At 53.6% G+C, this 21,104-nt stretch overlaps 1 protein-coding gene across 1 annotated transcript in view; it reads left to right on the forward strand.

Annotated features, from left to right (window-relative positions):
- The window catches only part of CLIP2 (CAP-Gly domain containing linker protein 2), a 93,712-nt gene that overhangs the window by 18,351 nt on the left and 54,257 nt on the right, over positions 1-21,104 (forward strand). The window contains exons 2-3 of the mRNA XM_037743772.1: positions 6,170-6,357; positions 20,259-20,815. Coding sequence (XP_037599700.1) covers positions 6,237-6,357; positions 20,259-20,815 — 678 coding nt within the window. The 5' untranslated portion in view covers positions 6,170-6,236. The remainder of the gene's footprint in view (positions 1-6,169; positions 6,358-20,258; positions 20,816-21,104) is intronic.

Genomic DNA, 21,104 nt, shown 5'->3' on the forward strand with positions numbered 1-21,104 from the left:
TTTACATTTGAAAAGATGAAAAAAAAAAAAAAAAAAAAAACTTTCTGTGGACATATGTTTTTGCTTCTCTTGTGTGGTTGGGTTATATGGTATATATATATGTATGCATGTTTTTTTTTTTGAGAGGGAGTTTTGCTCTTGTTGCCCAGGCTGGAGTGTAATGGCATGACCTCAGCTCACCGCAGCCTCTGCCTCCCAGGTTTGAGCGATTCTCCTGCCTCAGCCTCCCCAGTAGCTGGGATTACAGGCGTGTGCCACCACGCCTGGCTAATTTTTTTGTGTATATATATATATATATATATATATATATTTTTTTTTTTTTAGTAGAGATGGGGTTTCTCCATGTTGGTCAGGCTGGTCTCAAACTCCTAACCTCAGGTGATCCGCCTGCCTCAGCCTCCGGAAGTTCTAGGATTATAGGTGTGAGCCACCTCGCCTGGTGGTAGGTATATTTTTAACTTTGTTTTTTATTTTGAGACAAGATCTCACTTTGTCATCCAGGCTAGAGTGCAGTGGCACAATCTTGGCTCACTGCAATGTCTGCCTCCCAGGTTCAAGCAATTCTCATGCCTTAGCGTCCCAAGTAGCTGGGAGTACAGGCATGCGCCACCACGCCCTGCTAATTGCTTTTGGATTTTTGGTAGAGATGGAGTTTCACCACGTTGCCCACGCTGGTCTCCAACTGCTGAGCTCAAGCTATCTGTCTGCCTCAGGCTCCTTTTTTTAACTTTTTTTTTTTAAGACAGAGTCTTGCTCTGTTGTCTAGGTGCAGTTCAGTGGCTCAATCTTGGCTCACTGTAACCTTTGCTTCCCAAGTTCAAGTGATTCTCCCACCTCAGCCTCCTGAGTAGCTGGGAATACAGGTGCCCACCACCACGCCCGGCTAATTTTTGTATCTTTAGTAAAGTTAGCGTTTCACCATGTTGGTCAGGCTGGCCTCAAACTCCTGACCTCAGGTTATCCACCCGCCTCGGCCTCCCAAAGTGCTGGGATTACAGGTGTGAGTCACTGCATCCAGCCACTATTTTTAACGTTTTTTTCTGAGACGAAGTCTTGCTCTGTTACCCAGGCTATAGTGCAGTGGCACGATCTCAGCCCACGGCATCCTCCACTGCCCGGGTTCAAGCGATTCCCCTGCCTCAGCCTCCTGAGTAGCTGGGTCTACAGGTGTGCGCCACCATGCCTGGCTAATTTTTTGTTTGTTTTTTTTTTTTTTGAGACGGAGTTTTGCTCTTGTTACCCAGGCTGGAGTGCAATGGCGCGATCTCGGCTCACCGCAACCTCTGCCTCCCGGGTTCAGGCAATTCTTCTGCCTCAGCCTCCTGAGTAGCTGGGATTACAGGCACGCACCACCATGCCCAGCTAATGTTTTGTATTTTTAGTAGAGACGGGGTTTCACCATGTTGACCAGGATGGTCTCGATCTCTTGACCTCGTGATCCACCCGCCTCAGCCTCCCAAAGTGCTGGGATTACAAGCTTGGGCCACCGCGCCCGGCCGCCCTTGTGGCTTTGATCTGCATTGCCTGGATGAGTAACGACGTTCCTCATCTTTTCATGTGCTTATGAACTGTTTGGTTATCTCCTTTGGTGAAATGTTTATTTAGACCTTTCACCCATTTTTCACTGGGTTGTTGTCTTCTTCTTAGGGGGTTGCCGAGTTCCTTATGTTTCCTGAATACCAGCCCTGGCTGGGCGTGGTGGCTCACACCTGAAATCCCAGCACTTTCAGAGGTGGAGGCAGGAGGGCTGCTTGAGCCGGGAGTTTGAGACCAGCCTGGGCAATGTAGCTAGACCCATTCTCTACAGAAAATGAAAAACAATTGTGCAGGCACGGTAGTGTGCACCTGTGGTCCTAGCTACTCAGGAGGCTGAGACAGGAGGATCCTTGAGCCCAGGAGCTGGAGGCTGCAGTGAGCTGTGATCGTGTCACTGCACTCCAGCCTGGGTGATAGAGCAAGACCACATCTCAAGAAAAAAAAAAAACAAAAGAAAGAAAAAGAAAAGAGTCCAAGTCTGGGCTGGGCGCGGTGGCTTACTGTAGTCCCAGCACATTGGGAGGCTGAGGCAGGTGGATCATTTGAGGTCAGGAGTTCAAGAGCAGCCTGGCCAACATGGTGAAATTCCGTCTCTACTAAAAATATAAAAATTAGCTGATGTGGTGGCACAGGCCTGTAGTCCCAGCTACTGGCTTGAACCTGGGAGGCAGAGGTTGCAGTGAGCCGAAATTGCACCACAGTGACAGAGCGAGACTCCATCTCCAAAAAAAAAGAGTGCAAGTTTGTTATTAGATGTGTTTTTTAGCTGTTTTCTCTGTGGAAGGATTTTTGGGCAGAGAAGAGGCTCTGGGGGTGTTCAGGATGGGGCGGGAGCCCCTTGCACCTCACGTGAGTCCCGGCAATGCTCTCTCTTCACTGCATCAGGAATTCCTAGGTGAGAGGGTGGCCCAGCTGAGCCACAGGAGCAGGAGGCTTGTTTGGTCACCCACAGGGTGGGACATTTACTGTCACCAGAGACCACGTCCACTCACCTTTGCTGGCATCGGAGATGCTGACCCAGCCTAACCAAGCTCTCAGAGAGCTGTGCCCAGAGCCCACAGCCCGGCTCCCTTAGTGAACGAGCCACTAGGAGGGCCAGGTTCTGGGGACTAAGGGAGCGGCTTTGTACCCCAGCATGATTGACTCCCGATCCCCAGAATTCCCGAGGCACCAGGGGCGTTGGAATGTTGGATTTGCCAGGCCATGAGGGCCAGGACTGGCAGACATGCCCAATGTTCTCGTGGGCTCACCAGGGCATGTCGACTCCACTGCTGTGTGCCCGGGGGCAGCTCGTTCTCCTCTGCTCCTGTAGCTGCCAGCCCGAGGGAGGAGGTGATCCTTCCCTCGGATGTGCCAGGACAGGTAGCAGCGCCGCTGACTCATTGGACGGTCTGAGAACACATCGTGCATTCCTGCCGTGAGCATTGTAGGTTGGCTTCCGTATTCATCAGGACTTTTTGGAAATGCAAATGACAGTGTCCCTCAAATAGGTTTAGGAAAAAAAAAAAAAAAAAAGGCCAGGAACGTGGTGCACGCCTGTAATCCCAGCACTTTGGGAGGCTGAGGCGGGAGGATTGCTTGAGGTCATCAGTTCGAAACCAGTCTGGCCAAGATGGCAGAAACCCCATCTCTACTAAAATACAAAAATTAGCCAGGCCTGGTGGCAGGCACCTGTAGTCTGAGCTACTTGGAGGCGAGGCAGGAGAATTGCTTGAACCCAGGAGATGGAGGTTGCAGTGAGCCAAGATCACACCTCTGCACTCCAGCATGGGTGACAAAGTGAGACTCTGTCTCAAAAAAAAAGGGACTGAGTGTGGTGTCTCATGCCCATAATCCCTGAATTGTGGGAGGTAGAGGTGGGAGGATCACTTGAGGTCAGGAGTTTGAGACCAGCCTGGCCAACATGGTGAAACCCCATCTCTACAAAAAATACAAAAATTCGCCAGGCGTGGTGGTGGGCACCTGTAGTCCAGCTACTTAGGAGGCTGAGGCAGGAGAATCACTTGAAACTGGGAGGCGAAGATTGCAGTTGAGCCAAGATCACGCCGTTGCACTCCAGTCGGGGCAACAGAGTTAGACCCTGTCTCTAAAAATAATAATAATAAGATGAGTGGTGAAAAGGATTCTTTGAAATCTGTGACCGCAGATATGGCTGGACAAACAAGGGCATCTACTGCCTCGGAGATTTCCTGTGTTTCTGAGGTCCAGATGTGAGGATGCTTTTGCCTGGAATCCTCCCTCTGACTCTGGTGCTCCCCAGGACAGAGGCTGAGTCCTGCCGGCAGCTCTGGGGCGGGAATGGGATCTGGCTCATGGTGAGCCCTCCAGAAACACTGGGTGCAGGAAAGCTTGTGAGTATAGGATAGTGGGGAAGAGGCCTGGGGGTGGGGGGTTTGTCCACCTCCCTGACCCCCAGCCCTATCTTGCTGCCCCCGATCCCCTAAACAGATAGCATCGTGCCTGGAGGCTTTGCTCCCTGCCAGAGTCCCTATTGTAAAGCGCAGGTGCTCCTCTAAGCTCGTCTCTGCTTTGTCATATGACACAAAGCTGGCCGGGCGTGGTGGCACATGCCTGTTATCCCAGCACTTTGGGAGGCCAAGGCGGAAGGATCACTTGAGGTCAGGAGTTCGAGAACAGCCTGGCCAACATGGCAAAACCGTGTCTTTACTAAAAATATGAAAATTAGCCAGGCCTTGTGACGGGTGCCTGTAATCCCAGCTACTCAGGAGGCTGCGGCAGGAGAATCACTTGAACCTGGGCAGTGGAGGTTGCAGTGAGCCGAGATGGTGTCACTGCACTCCAGCCTGGGCGAGAGAGTGAGAGTCCGTCTCAAAAAAAAAAAAATTTTGAAAAAAGACATAAAACTTTCTTTTGCTTCTGAGGTTACTGTATTAGCAAGTATCACACACATTTTTTTTGTGTGTATGCCATGATTAACGTGATCTTTGCTTTTAGGCCTTTAAAAAAATACTTCATTTTTGGCCGGGCGCGGTGGCTCAAGCCTGTAATCCCAGCACTTTGGGAGGCCGAGGCGGGTGGATCACGAGGTCAAGAGATCGAGACCATCCTGGTCAACATGGTGAAACCCCGTCTCTACTAAAAATACAAAAAATTAGCTCGGCATGGTGGCACGTGCCTGTAGTCCCAGCTGCTTGGGAGGCTGAGGCAGGAGAATTGCCTGAACCCGGGAGGCGGAGGTTGCGGTGAGCCGAGATCGCGCCATTGCACTCCAGCCTGGGTAACAAGAGTGAAACTCTGTCTCAAAAAAAAAAAAAAAAAAAAAATACTTCATTTTTATTATTTGTAGAGAACAGGGTCTCACTATGTTGCCCAGGTGCATCTTGAACTCCTGAGCTCCTGGGCTCAAGTGATGCTCCTCCCTTGGCTTCACAAAGTGCTGGGATTACAGACATGAGCTACCACACCTGGCCCTTCTTTTTCTTTTTCCTTTCTTCTTTTTTTCCTTTTTGAGATGGAGCCTCACTCTGTTGCCCAGGCTGGAGTGCAGTGGTGCCATCACAGCGCATTGTAGCCTAAGCTTCCCAGGCTCAAGCAGTCCTGCCTCTGCCCCCCAAGTAGCTGGGACTACAGGCATGTGCCACCATGCCCAGCTAATTTTTTGTTTTTCGTTTTCTGTAGAGACAAAGTCTTGCTAAGCTACCAAGGGTGGTTTCGAACTCCTGGCCTCAATCTACCCCCCATCTCGACCTCTCAAAGTGTGGGGATTACAGGTGTGAGTCACTGCCCCCAGCCCTTTTAGGGCTTTTTTTTTTTGAGGGGAGAAAAAGTCTCGCTCTGTCATCCAGGCTGGAGTGCACTGGAGCTCACTGTAGCCTTGATCTCCTGGGCTCACGTGATCCTCCAGCCTCAGCCTCCCGGACTCCTGGAATGACAGGCCACTGTGCCCAGTCTAAAAGTGGTTTGGCTGGGCATGGTGGCTCACGCCTGTAATCCCAGCACTTTGGGGGAGGCCAAGGTGGGCGGATCACCTGAGGTTGGGAGTTCGAGACCAGCCTGATCAACATGGAGAAACCTGTTTCTACTAAAAATACAAGATTAGTTGAGCATGGTGCTGCATGCCTGTAATCCCAGCAACTCTGGAGGCTGAGGCAGGAGAATCGCTTGAACCTGGGAGTTGGAGGTGGCGATGAGCCGAGATCTTGTCATTGCACTCCAGTCTTGGCAACAAGAGCGAAACTCCATCTCAAAAAAGTGGTCGCTGCAAACAGCTTGATGGATGCTTGTGGCATAGAAGATGAAACAACATCTTTCAATTATAATATATTTCTGCAACCAAAAATAAAGGCACGAAGCCTTCCTGGTGGAGAGGCAGGCAGAGCTAGATGATATCCTGGTGTGGAGTTGAGGCAGAGGACCCCACACCGGGATGTAAGTGCGTAAGGCATGAGCCTCTCTGTGTTTGTCCAGCCCCTGGGATAGAGGGGCGGTGCTGGGATGATGAGCCCGGGAACGGGAATATGGCTCACGTGGCAAGGGGGCAGTGAGCTGATAGGTTCAGTCGGCTGTGGCCTCTGCCAGCCCACATCAGGAGGGATGTGTATTGCTCGGTGGCCCTTGAGGTCTGGGGGCCGTTGGGAAGTGATGATGCAATGTCTCCTGTCTCTGCCCGCAGGTGAGTGAAGGTGGCAGAGAGGATGTGACCGACACTCACCCTTGTCCACCTGCCCAGTGGCACCGCCATGCAGAAGCCCAGCGGCCTGAAGCCCCCCGGCCGTGGGGGGAAGCACTCCAGTCCCATGGGCCGGACGTCCACCGGGTCAGCTTCATCCTCAGCAGCGACAGCCACTGGCTCCAAGGAAGGTACGTGGTGCCAAGGATTGGTGGGGTGAGGGGACAGGCTACATGTGATGAGTGTTCTTCCAGAAGAGCCCCAGGAGCGCGGGCCGCTCTGACCAGCCTGGTGGGGGACGCTGTGTCACGAGCTCCTGTAATGGGGCCTGATCAGCACCGGGAGGTCACCAGAGGCTTCCCCAGGGAGGGGACGTGGGAGCTGAGGTCTGGAGGGTGAATAGCAGATTCACTAGTGGAAGAGGATAGGGGCCGGGCGCGGTGGCTCGTGCCTGTCATCCCAGCACGTTGGGAGGCCAAGGCGGGCGGGATCACTTGAGGTCAGGAGTGCGAGACTAGCTGGCCAACATGGTGAAACTCCTCCTCTACAAAAATACACGAATTAGCTGGGCATGGTGGTGCATGCCTGTAATCCCAGCTACCGGGGAGGCTGAGGCAGGAGAATCACTTGAGCCTGGAGGCGGAGGTTGCGGTGAGCCGAGATCATGCGTGTACTCCAGCCTGGGCAACAGAGCGAGACTTCATCTCAAAAAGGGGGAAGGATTGGCCGGGCGCGGTGGCTCACGCCTGTAATCCCAGCACTGTGGGAGGCCGAGGCGGGTGGATCACGAGGTCAAGAGATCGAGACCATCCTGGTCAACATGGTCAACATGGTGAAACCCCGTCTCTACTACAAATACAAAAATTCAGCTGGGCATGGTGGTGTGTGCCTGTAATCCCAGCTACTCAGGAGGCTGAGGCAGGAGAATTGCCTGAACCCAGGAGGCAGAGGTTGTGGTGAGCTGAGATCGCGCCATTGCACTCCAGCCTGGGTAACAAGAGCGAAACTCCGTCTCAAAAAAAAAAAAAAAAAAAAGGGGGAAGGATATTCCAGGTAGAGGGAACAGCACAGACGAAGGCTCAGAGGCAGAAAGGAGCATCACCAGTACAAGACAGAGAGAGAACGTGGGTGCAGCTGGGGCAGTCTGCTGTGATGCAGGTGGACCTGGGCCGCTTGGAGGTGTGCAGGGAGTTTCATTTTCATCCTAATAATCAGAGCTGTAGGAAGGTCTTAAACCAAGATTGGTATGATGGAAGAAACTAGAAGCAATTTCTTACCCATTCTCTGGGGTTTAAAAAATTGTGATTGAGCTGGGCATGGAAGCTCACACCTGTAATCACAGCACTTTGGGAGGCTGAGGTGGGAGAATCACTTAGGGTAAGGAGTTCAAGGCCAGCCTGACCAATGTGGTGAAACCCCATCTCTACTAAAAATACAAAAATTAAGCCAGGTGCGATGGCTCATGCCTAAAATCCCAGCACTTTGGGAGGCCAGGGCTGGTGGATTATCTGAGATCATGAGTTCGAGACCAGCCTGGTCCACAAGATGAAACCCCGTCTCTACCCTAAAAATACTGAAAATACAAAAATTAGCCAGATGTGGTGACATGTGTCTGTAGTCCCAGCTACTTGGGAGGCCAAGGCATGAGAATCAGTTGGACTCAGGAGGTGGAGGCTGCAGTGAGCCGAGATCATGCCATTGTACGCCAGCCTGGGCAACAGAACAAGACTCTGTCTCAAAAAAAAAAAAAAAAAGGAAAGAGCAGCCAGCATGGTGGTTCACACCTGTAATCCCAATACAGCACTTTGGGAGGCTGAGGCCAGAGGCACACTTGAGCCTAGGAGTTCCAGACCTGCCTGGAGAACATAGTGAGACCCTATCCCTACAAAGAAAAGTTTAAAAATTAGCCAGGAATAGTGGTGTGTGCCTGTAGTCCCTAGTACTCGGGAGGCTGAGGCGGGAGGATTGCTTGAGCCCAGGGGTTGGAGGCTGCAGTGAGCCATAAGCACACCACAGCACTCCAGCCTGAGTGACAGAACGAGACCCTAAAAAAACAGAAGAGAGAAAGAAGGGAAGTCTGGCTGGAGAGGAGTGTGAAAAGAGGTGAGGGAGCCCGGCAGAGGCAGACCTGAAGGACACGGGGTTTGGGTTCGTTTTACGAGGGGTGGGGGTCGGGCACAGTGACGCAAGCCTGTGATCCCAGCTCTTTGGGAGGCTGAGGTGGGAGGATCGCTTGAAGTTAGGAGACCAGCCCGGCCAACAGGATGAAACCCCGTCTCTACTAAAAATAGAAAAATTAGCTGGTCGTGGTGGCGGGCGCCTGTAATCCCAGCTACCCGGGAGGCTGAGGCAGGAGAATTGCTTGAACCAGGAGGTGGAGGTTGTGGTCAGCCAAGATTGTGCCAAGCTGAGATCGCACCATTGCACTCCAGCCTAGGCAACAAGAGCGAAACTCCATCTCAAAAAAAAAAAAAGAGATAGGATCTTGGCCAGGTGTGATGGCTCAGGCCTGTAATCCCAGCACTTTGGGAGGCCGAGGCAGGCGGATCACCTGAGATCAGGAGTTCGAGACCAGCCTGGGCAACATAGTGAAATCCCCATCTCTACTAAAAATACAAAAAATTAGCCAGGCATGGTGGTGGGTGCCTGTAATCCCAGCTACCCGAGAGGCAGAGGTCGCAGTGAGCCAAGATCACATCAGTGCACTCCAGCCTGGGCAACAGAGTGAGGCTCGTCTGAAAAAAAAGAGGCAGGAGACGGGATCTCCTTATATTGCCCAGGACGCACCTCCTGAACTCAAGCAACCCTCCCGCCTTGACCTCCTAAAATTCTAGGATTACAGGTGTCAGCCACCACATCTGACCCAGTCTACCTTTTAAACCTTATTTTTACTGTACCTTTTCTATGTTTAGCTATGTTTGTTTGTTTGTTTGTTTGAGACAGGGTCTCCTTCTGTTGCCAAGGTTGGAGTGTAGTGGCTCAATCTTGGCATGCTGCAACCTCCGCCTCCCGAGTTCAAGCGATTCCCATGCCTCAGCCTCCCTAGTAGCTGGGATTACAGGAGCCTGCCACCATGCCTGGCTCATTGTTTCTATTTTTAGTAGAGATAGCGTCTCAACATGTTAGCCAGGCTGGTCTCAAACTCCTGACCTCAAGTAATCCTCCCACCTCTGCCTCCCAAAGTCCTGGGATTACAGGTGTGAGCCCCTGTGCCCGGCCACAAGTTGTTGTTTAAACAGCTAAATGGTGCATTCTGCTTTTTCTCATCTTATTGCATCCTGTGGCAAGCACCGCCCTGTGCTCCTGGTGTCATCACCTGCTGTCATTTCTGTGGTTCCCTGGAGGGAATGGACTGCAGTGTGGCCTGTGACATGCCACTTGCTTCCTGGTCACACTGCCCAGGGGTCCGGGAGTGGGGGCGAGGACTGGGTGATCGGGCTGCCTGGGGCCCCCACCCTGCGAAGCTGTCCCAGAGAGAGAAAGTGTCCCTCCGAGAATGCCTGATCGACTGGGGAGCCACACCTTGTGCCTGACCTTGGCGATGGTGGCAGCAGAGGCTGTGGCTGGCCTCGGTGGCGCTCTCTCTCCGTGTTGCCCCCTGGCCACTGCCTTTACAGGGCAGAACCAGACTCCCAGGCTGGGAAGGGGGCGGCCAGCCTGGAGCAAAACTGAGTTGGCCGAGGCAGCAAAACCCTGGGAGAGAGAAAGGGAGAGATTCTGCTGCCGGGGCCGCTTCTGTTCCTGTGCCAGGGTCTCCAGAAAACAACAGTATAAAAGCCTCTGGGAAGAGTGACAGGTGGAAGAGCCAGGGAAGGACTGTCCCCCCAGTCCTGTTGGCCCGTTGGGCTCCCTCACCCACTCATGCAACTGGCATCTGTTCTCTGAGGGGCTGGAGGCGGCCATACCCATCAGAGGCCGGGACCCTGGGCAGTGGGCAGCTGGAGATGGGATTGGCAGAGGCCGGGGCTGGCGGTGTTTTTTGGGGAGGGGAGCATGCTGGAGTCTGCTCTGGGAACAGGGCTGTGGCTGCCTCCCAAAGCATGAGCTCAGCGTCCGGCAGACGAGCTGGCAAAGGGATGGGGCCTGGACTGGTGCCCCTGCTGCCCACCCAGTGGACAGGGGAGGCCTGTGTCCTCAGAGCTGTGCCACACTGGGAGCAGCATTTGAGGGCACCTTTGAGGGCGTCTCTCACACGAGGAGGTGACGCAGGGCTACACGGAAGAGGTGGTCAGAGCAGGTGGGCAGGAGGGTGGTTTGGGACGCAGCAGGGGACAAAGTCCTGGATGGACTAGCGTGGTCAGGGACCCGGCTGTGTGTAACCGAGCAAACCCCGAGGCTGCTGCAGACAGGGCGGTTAGGGACGGCCTGGCTCCAAGGGTGGCACTGGAGCAAGGACTCAAGTGACGAGCTGGAGTCACCAAGGCTGCGGTTGAGGGAAAAGCATCCAGGCAAAGGGAACAGAGGCTGCAAAGGCCCTGAGGGCCAGGCAGTGGCTCACGCCTATAATCCCAGCGCATTGAGAGAGGTGGGCAGATCACTTGAGGTCAGGAACTCAAGACCAGCCTTGCCAACATGGTGAATTCTCGTGTCTACTAGAAATATAAAAATTAGCTGGCATGGGGGCCACACCTGTAATTCCAGCTACTCGGGAGGCTGAGGCAGGAGAATCACTTACACCTAAGAGGTGGAGGTTGCAGTGAGCTGATCACACCATTGCTCTCCATCCTGGACGACAGAGTGAGGCTCTATCTCAAAGAGGAAAAGAAAAAAGCGGGGGTGCTGGGCTGCAGTGAGAAGGGTCCTGGGTGAGGACTGGTGGGACTGATGATCCCAGTGGCCAACCGCGTGCCACTGCCAAGCTCTCTCCCTCCACTTCCTCTTCTTTGCATTTTAAAGATGAGACCATTGGCTGGGTGTGGTGGCTCACACCTGTAATCCCAGCACTTTAGGCCAAGGAAGGCAGATCACTTGAGGTCCGGAGTTCGAGGCCAGCTTGGCCAACGTGGCGAAACCTCGTCTCTACTAAAAATAACAAAAACTGGCCAGGCGTGGTGGCAGGCACCTGTAATCCCAGCTACTTGGGAGGCTGAGGCAGGAGAATGGCTTGAACCTGGAACGTGGAGGTTGCAGTGAGCCAAGACCACGCTACTGTATTCCAGCCTGGGCGACAAAGAAAGATTCTATCTAAAAAATAAAATAAAATAAAAATAAAGATGGGAGCACTGAGGCTTGGCATCTCAGCTGCATTGCCCAGGTTACAGGGCCAGGAGCTGAGCCTCATGCCAGACTGAGCCCCTGCTGCCTCTCCAGGGGTGGGGTGCCTGGGGGCCTGAGTCCAGTCCCAGCCCCACACAGCTGCCTCATGCCCCGGACAGGTGGATGGGAGGAGGAGCTACCCGTTCCCGTTAGGTTGGTCACAGTTGTGCCCTAACTTTGCTGTGGCCTTGCCTCAGGATCCAGGAGATTCGGGACAAGTGTGCATGTGTGAGTGTCACCCACCCTTAGGTGGGGAGCTGGGCGATGTGAGGCGAGGTCCTATATCCTATCCCCAGCTGCCCCTCCAGGGCGCACACAGGGCTGGGCCCAGGGCGTTTTGGTTTTGTTTTTCGTTTGTTTGAGATGAAGTTACGCTCTTGTCCCCCAGGCTGGAGTGTGATGGTGTGGTCTCGGCTCACCTCATCTCCACCTCCAAGTTTAAGCAGTTCTCCTGCCTCAGCCTCCCAAGTAGCTGGGATTACAGGCATGCGCCACTGCGCCTGGCTATTTTTTTTGTATTTTGAGTAGAGATGGGGTTTCTCCATGTTGGTCAGGCTGGTCTTGAACTCCCGACCTCAGGTGATCTGCCCACCTCAGCCTCCCAAAGTGCTGGGATTACAGGCGTGAGCCACTGCGCCTGGCCTTGTTTTTGTTTTTGAGATGGAGTCTCACTGTGTTGCCCAGGCTGGAGTGCAGTGGTGCGATCTCGGCTCACTGCAGCCCCCCACCTCCTGGGTTCAAGCGACTGTCATATGTTGCTGGTGGGAATGTAAAATGCTGCAGCTGCCTCGGGAAAGTCGGGCAGTTCTTCAAAACTTGTTCTGTTTTTATTTGTGACACAGTCTTGCTCTGTCCCCGAGGCTGGAGGGCAATGGTGTGATCTTGGCTCACCGCAACCTCCGCCTCCCAGGTTCAAGCGATTCTTCTGCCTCAGCCTCCCAAGTAGCTGGGACTACAGGCATGCTCCACCACGCCCAGCTAATTTTTCTATTTTTAGTAGAATTGGAGACCGGGCATGGTGGCTTATGCCTGTAATCCCAGCACTTTGGGAGGCTGAGGCTGGCGGATCACCTGAGGTCAGGAGTTGGAGACCAGCCTGGCCAACATGGAGAAACCCCATCTCTACTAAAAAATACAAAATTAGCTGGGCATGGTGGTGCATGCCTGTAATCCCAGCTACTTGGGAGGCTGAGGCAGGAGAATCTCTTGAACCCGGGAGGTGGTGTTTGCGGTGAGCCAAGATCATGCCACTGCATTCCAGCCTGGGTAACAAGAGGAAGCTCTGTCCCCCACCCCCCAAAAAAAAGTAGAGTCAAGGTTTCCCCATGTTGGCCAGGCTCGTCTTGAACTCCTGACCTCAAGTGATCAGCCTGCCTCAGCCTCCCAAAGTGCTGGGGTAACAGGTGTGAGCCACTGCACCCGGCCAGCATTTTGGTTCTAACTCATTAACGCAATCTCCCTGCACCCCATGTGTGTTCCAGACCTTGGCATCAGCCCAAAGTGCCTGGGGGGGGGCGCCTAAACCCCCAGAGGATGCTGTCTTTCTCCTTCCTTTCCATACGTTTCCAGGAGCCTCCCCAGCCCCAGGAGAGCAGGTGGGATTGTCCCCACTTTAAGTGACTTGTCTGAGATGTTGGGCAAGCTCGTCCCTTCAAGGTCAGCTTCTCGGCTCTCCACTGACCACATCCTAAACTTTTAAATGGCATCCGGACGGGGAAGCCAAGCCTGATCTTCTGTGGCCGGCGGGGGTTGGGGGCAGGGCTGCCTCCTCATGCACTGACGTGGTCCAGGATCGATCCGACGGGGCGGGGGCCTGGTTGCCAGCACCTGCCTGCCTGCCCGGTGGCCTGGCCACGGGCTTCTCCATGGGGAGCTGGCTCTGTTCTTTTCAGGGTAAGCCATCCCGGCTGCTCTTGCCCTGGGTTCCCTAGAGTCTGCCGAGCAGGGGCTCTGTTCTCCTGGTTTGGGAAGAGGGGCACGGAAGGGGATTTGGAGATCTGTTTGGTTCAGCAAGAATGCTGAGCACAGCCGGGGGTTAAGGACGGTGCGGGCTGGCAGAGGGGGGTCCCTTCTTTAGGCGCAACGCTCCAGGCTGGGGCTGGGGTGGCCACGGGAGAGAGGTGAGCTTCAGAGGGACCCCTCCCTGCTCAGGGTGGGCTGGCGGATGTATACTGGGTCCTCCCTGGAGGAGGCATGGACTGAAGAGTGGAACCAGGTTGGGGTGGACCCAGTGCGGGGCTGGCGGAGGGGAAAGCGGCTCCCCTGAGGGAAGCTGTGGAGACCCCATTCCTTCCTTCGTAACCTCTGCCTTTGAGCACCTTCTGGAGAGAAGAGGGGGCTCAGGAGAGAAAGCTCTTTGAAGTTTTCGGGGCATTGATGCACGTTCCTCTGGGGCCACCAGGAAGGGGGAGTCAGGTTGTGCCGTCTGTCTGCATTTCAGCCCAGGGGGCCCAGGGTGAGAGTCCACCTCCTGGGGCTCCTGTTCTGGGGGTGTGCAGACACGCTCCCCAGTTAGCCTGGGAGGCAGGTTGTGCAAACTAAAGGGGGAACAGAGCCCCATGGGGTTGGAAGGGAGAGAGATGCAGTGGGCCCCAGGGATGGCTGCAGATGAGGAGTTGTGCAGTTGCTGTGGACGGAAAGGAGGGTTTCCTTAGATGATCCCAAGAGGAAAGTGTGTTCTTGAGGCAGAAGGACGGAGCTTTGCTCGACACAGCCTGGTTGATGCCTGTGGTATTGGTATAATGCCTCTTTGCTTTTCCCTCCCCTCCCCTCGCGTCTCCCTCCGTCACCCAGGCTGGAGTCCAGTGTTTCTACCCCGGCTCACTGTAACCTCCAGCTTTTCTCAGTCTCCCAAGTAGCTGGCACTACAGGTGCACACCACCATGCCCTGCTAATTTTTGTATTATTTTGTAGAGACAAAGTCTCGCTATGTGCCTCCTGAGCTCAAATGATCCTCCCACCTGAGCCTCCCAGAGTGCTGGGATAACAGATGTGAGCCGCCACACCCGGCCAGCATGATGCTGTGTTAAGAGCACCTCTCACTCCCAGAAGCATCTGGGTTTGGATGTTAAATCAGGGGGTCACTTTATTTATAGCCCCTCCTTTGTGGTCACAGTGCTCATTGGCACATCAAAGGCTCTAAAAAGTCTTGTAGACAAGTACCGTTCACTTTGTTGAAGTTGCTGTTTCTCAAGCTTATTTGAACTTGGAAGTTAATTTTCCTTTTTTTCATAATACCTGGGAACACCCTGTAGAGCTGTGTTCTGTGGAGTATTTAGGGAGGGACCAGGTCCTAGCAGAGGACACTTTTTATCTGCCCCCAAACTACTGGGGCAGAGGGCTGAGTTCATCACACATTTCAGTTTATGACATGTCAACATTGTGGGTCCCTGCAAGGCCCCTCTTGGTTAATTAATTAATTAATTTATTTATTATTATTATTTTTTGAGACAGAGTCTCATGCTGTTGCCAGGCACCAGGCTGGAGTGCCGTGGTGCGATCCCGGCTCACTGCAACCTCCGCTTCCTGGATTCAAGCAATTCTCCTGCCTCAGCCTCCCGGGTAGCTGGGATTACACGCCACCACACCCGGCTAATTTTTGTATTTTTAGTAGAGATGGGGTTTCTCCATGTTGATCGGGCTGGTCTTGAACTCTTGACTTGAGGTGACCCGCCTGCTTTGGCCTCCCAAAGTGCTGGGATTACAGGTGTGAGCCACCACGCCTGGCCAGTGTTTCTTAATTGATTCATTTTTTGTTCCTCTTCCCCACCCCAGGCCACTGTGCCCTGTGCTAGACATGAGGGTGCTCCTGAACTCTGCTGTGTCCCCAAGAATCACGTCATAAACCCTGTCCCACAGAACCTGGACAAATAATGTTTTAAAGGTTGCCTAATAATCTGAATGATGTGAACGTAATTTATGTCACTGCTCCTCAGTTTGCAGGGACTGAGATTCAGGTTTGTGTGTGTGTGTGTGAAGGTCAAGATAGTCAGTTTTTTTCCTTTCTGAATTATTTCCTTTGGAAATAGGCCAAAGAATGCGTTCCCTTATTTTATTTTTTCTTTTGAAAATATTTTATTTCTGGCTGGGTTTACACCTGTAATCCCAGCACTTTGGGAGGCTGAGGTGGGTGGATCACCTGAAGTCAGGAATTCGAGCTGAGCCTGGTCAAAATGGTGAAACCCTGTCTCTACCAAAAATACAAAAAATTAGTTGGGTGTGGTAGTGGGCCTCTGTAATTCCAACTACTCAGGAGGCTGAGGCAGGAGAATCATTTGAACCCAGGAGGCGGAGGTTGCAGTGAGCCGAGATCGTGTCACCGCACTCCAGCCTGAGTGACAGAGCGAGACTCCATCTAAAAAAAAAAAAAAAAAAATGTTAGGTGAGCCTCTGAGCCCTGAGAAGGAGGCATAAATGAATTAGGAGCGATTTCTTCTGTGGAATTGCTAGACTGGGGGAAGAGTGAGCCGGTAGAGCGCTGGAGTTTGCAGCCTGAGCGCATGGGTGGGTGCAGGGCCTCCTGAGCTGGGGAGGGTGGTGGGGAGCTTTGGCCAGGGCTGAGGAAGGAGCCCCTGTGGGTTGAGGATGTTGGCTGTGAGGTCCTCGAGGAGGCAGGTCTCGATCTTGACTGAGTGGAGCAAATGGGGATCAATTTGTTTGTTTCTTTTTCTTTTCTTTCTTTTTTTTTTTTTTTTGAGACTGTCTCGCCCAGGCTGGAGTGCAGTGGCATGATCTCAGCTCTCTGCAGCCTCTGCCTTTCCAGTTCAATCAATTCTCCTGCCTCAGCCTCTCGAGCAGCTGAGATTACAGGTGCCTGACACCACACCCAGCTAATTTCTTGTATTTTTAGTAGAGACGGGATTTCACCATGTTAGCCAGGATGGTCTCGATCTCCTGACCCCAAGATCTGCCTGCCTCGGCCTCCCAAAGTGCTGGGATTACAGGCGTGAGTCACCGTGCCTGGCCGGGGTGATGAGTTTTAGATAAAGCAGTCATGAAAGGCTTCTCTGAGGAGATGGGGGAGCCAGCTCTGTCTTTCTGAGACAAGAGGTCATGGGAAATACCCACACCCCCATTCAAGGAGGAGCCCCTCTCCCCCTCCCCTGGGTCCCACACTTTGGGTCCCTTCCTCACTTACATAGGTGACCCAGTGAGCTGAATTGAAGCTGCTGGCATCCACACTCTATCCCCTTGCCGGGCCCTGTTTGGCCGTGCCTGTTGTCCACAGTGTCTGACACAGGGTCTGACCTAGTAGGTCTCAGGAAATGGGGTCCCTGCTGGTGAGATTGGGCAGGAATGGAAAAGGCCAGTCCCCTCTTCCTCAGGCAGGGCAGGACTTGCATCCTCCAAGGCGGAGGGAAGAATGCGTCATCTGGGCGCCCTCATTATCCCCACCCACTGCAGGACCACACTGCCAGCTGTGGCCCCCTTCCCTGGTGTCCTTAGGCCCTTGTCATGCTTTGAACTTGAAACTTGGAGTAAATTCCCCTGTGTCTCTTGTCTGAATGGGAATCACTGTCTAGGGAATGGATCAACTACATGTAGGAGGTTTATTTTAATTTTTTTGTTTGTTTTTTTGTTTTGTATGTGTATGTTTTTTTTTTTCCTGAGACGGTGTTTCGCTCTTGTTACCCAGGCTGGAATGTAATGACGCCATCTCAGCTCACTGCAACCTCCGCCTTCCAGGTTCAAGCAATTCTCCTGCCTCTCCCGAGTAGCTGGGATTACAGGCGCCCGCCAGTATGCCCAGCTATTTTTTTGTTGTTGTTGTTAAAGACACAGTTTCTCCATGTTGGTCAGGCTGGTCGTGAACTCCTGACCTCAGGTGATCCACCTGCCTTGGCCTCCCAAAGTGCTGGAATTACAGGCGTGAGCCACCGTGCCTGGCCGACCCTTCCTATTTCTGACCTCGTCCTTCATTATGTTATGAGGAAACTGAGCCACTTGGAAAACCATCCACTTGGCTGGCCCTGGCCAAACCAGTGTGTCTCTGCTGACTCCCTGGAGGGAGGGGGAATTTCCCATGGTTTCCCAACTGCGGGAAGCTGAAAACACCTCAGCATGCAGGGAATCTGAAGAGGGTTTTGTCCGTGTGATGCAGGGACAGCTGAGGGTCCCCCTGCTAAGAGGAAGAATGAAGCGAAGTGCCCATGTGCAGTTGCCATGGGCTCGTGGCTTGGATTTTTGCAGCTGTTGAAACAACTGGTCCCTGGGCCTGTGACTCCTGGGAGGGGCGAGAGTCAGGGAGAGATGACCTGAGGGTCCACTGGGCCGGGACAGCTGGGGACAGGACAGCTGAACAGGCAGCGTCTCACCAGGAATAGCCATGCTGGGTTACCTTCAACCTGGGGACCCTTCTCTGGGCTCCCTGCACAGGGGGCAGGTAGAAACAGGCCTTACCTGAACTACCATGGTTCTGTTCAGTTACTAGAGGTCACAGAGCTCTCTCTGCACAGGAAAGGGCCCTAGAAATGGATATGGGGGGCTAGATGCGGTGGCTCACGCCTGTAATCCCAGCACTTTGGGAGACAGAGGCGGGTGGATAATGAGGTCAAGGGATCGAGACCACCCTGGCCAACATGGTGAAAACCCTGTCTCTACTAAAAATACAAAAATTAACTGAATATGGAGGCACGTACCTGTAATCCCAGCTACTCAGGAGGCTGAGGCAGGAGAATCACTTGAACCCTGGAGGCGGAGGTTGCCCTGAGCTGAGAACACACCATTGCACTCTAGCCTGGGCGATAAGAGTGAAACTCCATCTCAAAAAAAAGGAAATGGATATGGGGTAGGAGCTGGCACCTGCCAGGCACCCCCTGTGTGAGTGGTCAAGAGGGAGGGTTCTGGCCAGGCGCAGTGGCTCACACCTATAATCTCAGCACTTTGGGAGGCCGAGGCTGGAGGATCGCTTGAGGCCAGGAGTTTGAGATCAGTCTGGCCAGCATGGCAAAACCCCATCTGTACTAAAATTAAAAAGAAAAAAATGGCCTGGCATGGTGGCGCGTGCCTATAATCCCAGCTACAGGAAGCTGAGGCATGAGAATGGCTTGAACCCGGAAGGCAAAGGTTGCAATGAGCAGAGATCGCGCCATTGCACTCCAGCCTGGGAACTTCAGCCTGGGCAACAGAGTGAGACTGTCTCAAAAAAAAAAAAAAAAAAAAAAAAAAAAAAAGAGGGAGGATTCCAAAGCCAGATCAGCTGGACCCTACTCGGCCTGGGTGACCTGAGCACGTCTCTTATCCTGTTTCCAAATCTGCAAGGTAAGAATATAATGTATGCTTACAATGAATAGACTGGTATGGTGGCACATGCGTGTAATCCCAGCTACTCAGGAGGCTGGGGCAGGAGAATCACTGGAACTTGGGAGGCAGAGGTTGGAGTGAGCCAAGATCGTGCCATTGTACTGCAGCCTGGGTGACAGATGGAGACTGTTTCCAAAAAAAAAAGAAAAAAAAGTGCCCCATCCATTGAGGAGCATGCAGTTAGCACTACATAAATGCAGCTGCTGTTTTAATTATTTTATTTCTTTCTATATATTTTTTATTCTTTGGAGAGATGAGGTCTTACTAGGCTGCCCACACTGCTTGTGACCCTAGCCACCCTTCCACTTTCCTGGGTCTGTGGACCCTGAGGCCTTAGGCTGGCTGCAGCTTGGGGAGGGAACAGATGGGAAGGCCCAGGAGAGAGGTACTAGGGTTTTCTTTCCTTTCCCAAGAAAGACAGAAGGGGACGTCTTTATGCAGGAAGTCTGTGGCTGTGTCCCTCTATAAGGAAACAGGCTGGGAGCCATTTGTGGGCCCTGTCACTGTCCGAGGATGAGGATGGGGGTCTCATTGACCACTTGCACAACACCTGGGCCCCATATGGGGGCCACGGTGGGGGGGATCTCGGGTCAACAGCTGAGGACCTGAGCCCACCCAGTGGGGAAGTGGCTCGTAATCCTTGAGAACGGCTTCATCCCTGGCCGGGGACTTGGAGTTTCCTTGCCTTGGGCAGTGGGAAGCCATTGCCGCTACTGCTGCTTTTTTTTTTTTTTTTGAGATGAAGTCTTTCTTTTTCCTCCAGGCTGGAGTGTAGTGGTATGATTTCAACTCACTGCAACCTCCACCTCCTGGGTTCAAGTGATCCTTCCACCTTAGCCTCCTACGTAGCTGGGATTATAGGCGCGTGCCACCACACCTGGCTAATTATTTTATTTTTAGTAGAGACGGGATTTCACCATGTTGGTCAGGCTGGTCTCGAACTCCGGTGATCCAGCTGCTTCAGCCTCCCAAATGCTGGGATTACAGGCATAACCCACTGCACCCAGCCTGAAAACACTGCTTCTGAGGGCGTACTTTCCTGGGGACTGCCTGGAGGGCTGGAATAGTGGGGGAGACAGCCCACCATGCCTGCCTCGGTTTCCATGGTGAGACCTCGTCTCTACAAAAAATACAAAACTCAGCCCATTGTAGTGGCAGCTGTCTGTGGTTTCAGCTACTCAGGAGGCTGAGGTCGGGGGATTGTGGAGCCCCAGAAGTGAAGGCTGCAGTGAGCCATGATCTCACCAATGCACTCTAGCCTGGGTGACAGACCAAGACCCTGTCTCAAAAAGTAAATAAATATGGGTTGGGTGTGGTGGCTCATGCCTGTAATCCCAGCACTTTGGGAAGCCAAGGTGGGCAGATCACTTGAGGTCAGGAGTTTGAGACCAGCCTGGCCAACATGGTGAATTCCCATCTCTACCAAAAATACAAATCAGCCACCTCCCAACCCTAGACTCTGTGCTCCTGGGGCCACCCAGGGGCCAGTCCCAGCCAGCCCTAACAGCCACCTTTTCCCTCTCCTTCTCCGCAGGCTCCCCGCTACACAAGCAGTCATCGGGACCCTCCTCCTCCGCGGCCGCAGCTGCCGCCCCCGAGAAGCCAGGCCCCAAGGCGGCCGAAGTGGGCGATGACTTCTTGGGGGACTTTGTGGTGGGCGAGCGGGTGTGGGTGAACGGCGTGAAGCCAGGCGTGGTGCAGTACCTGGGCGAGACGCAGTTTGCGCCGGGCCAGTGGGCTGGCGTGGTGCTGGATGACCCGGTGGGCAAGAATGACGGCGCGGTGGGTGGCGTGCGCTACTTCGAGTGCCCGGCTCTCCAGGGCATCTTCACACGGCCCTCCAAGCTGACCCGGCAGCCCACGGCCGAGGGCTCGGGTAGCGATGCCCACTCCGTGGAGTCGCTGACTGCCCAGAACCTGTCACTGCATTCGGGCACGGCCACACCCCCGCTGACCAGCCGCGTCATCCCCCTGCGGGAGAGTGTCCTCAACAGCTCCGTGAAGACGGGCAACGAGTCGGGCTCCAACCTCTCGGACAGCGGCTCTGTGAAGCGGGGTGACAAGGACCTGCGCCTGGGGGACCGCGTGCTGGTGAGTGCGGGCACTACGGGCTCTGGGCCCAGCCTCCCTTCCCTCCCCTGCCCCACCCCACATGGCCAAGCTGGACATCCGGGGCTGGGCAGGGATGGGACTCGAAGCGGGCTCAGACAGGGTCCAGCCTGGGACACGTGTTCCTTATCAGGACCATACAGAGTTACAAGAGATACAGGCAGTGTGGGCCCTGGAGACTGTTGCTGTGTGACCCTGGGCAAGTGTCTTGAGCTTTCTGGGCCTCGCTCTTTGTATAGGTAAAATGAGATTTTTTTTTTTTTTTTTTTTT

This window comes from Cebus imitator, unplaced genomic scaffold (genome assembly GCF_001604975.1).
Source record: "Cebus imitator isolate Cc_AM_T3 unplaced genomic scaffold, Cebus_imitator-1.0 Scaffold153, whole genome shotgun sequence".
Taxonomy (NCBI): Eukaryota; Metazoa; Chordata; class Mammalia; order Primates; family Cebidae; genus Cebus; species Cebus imitator.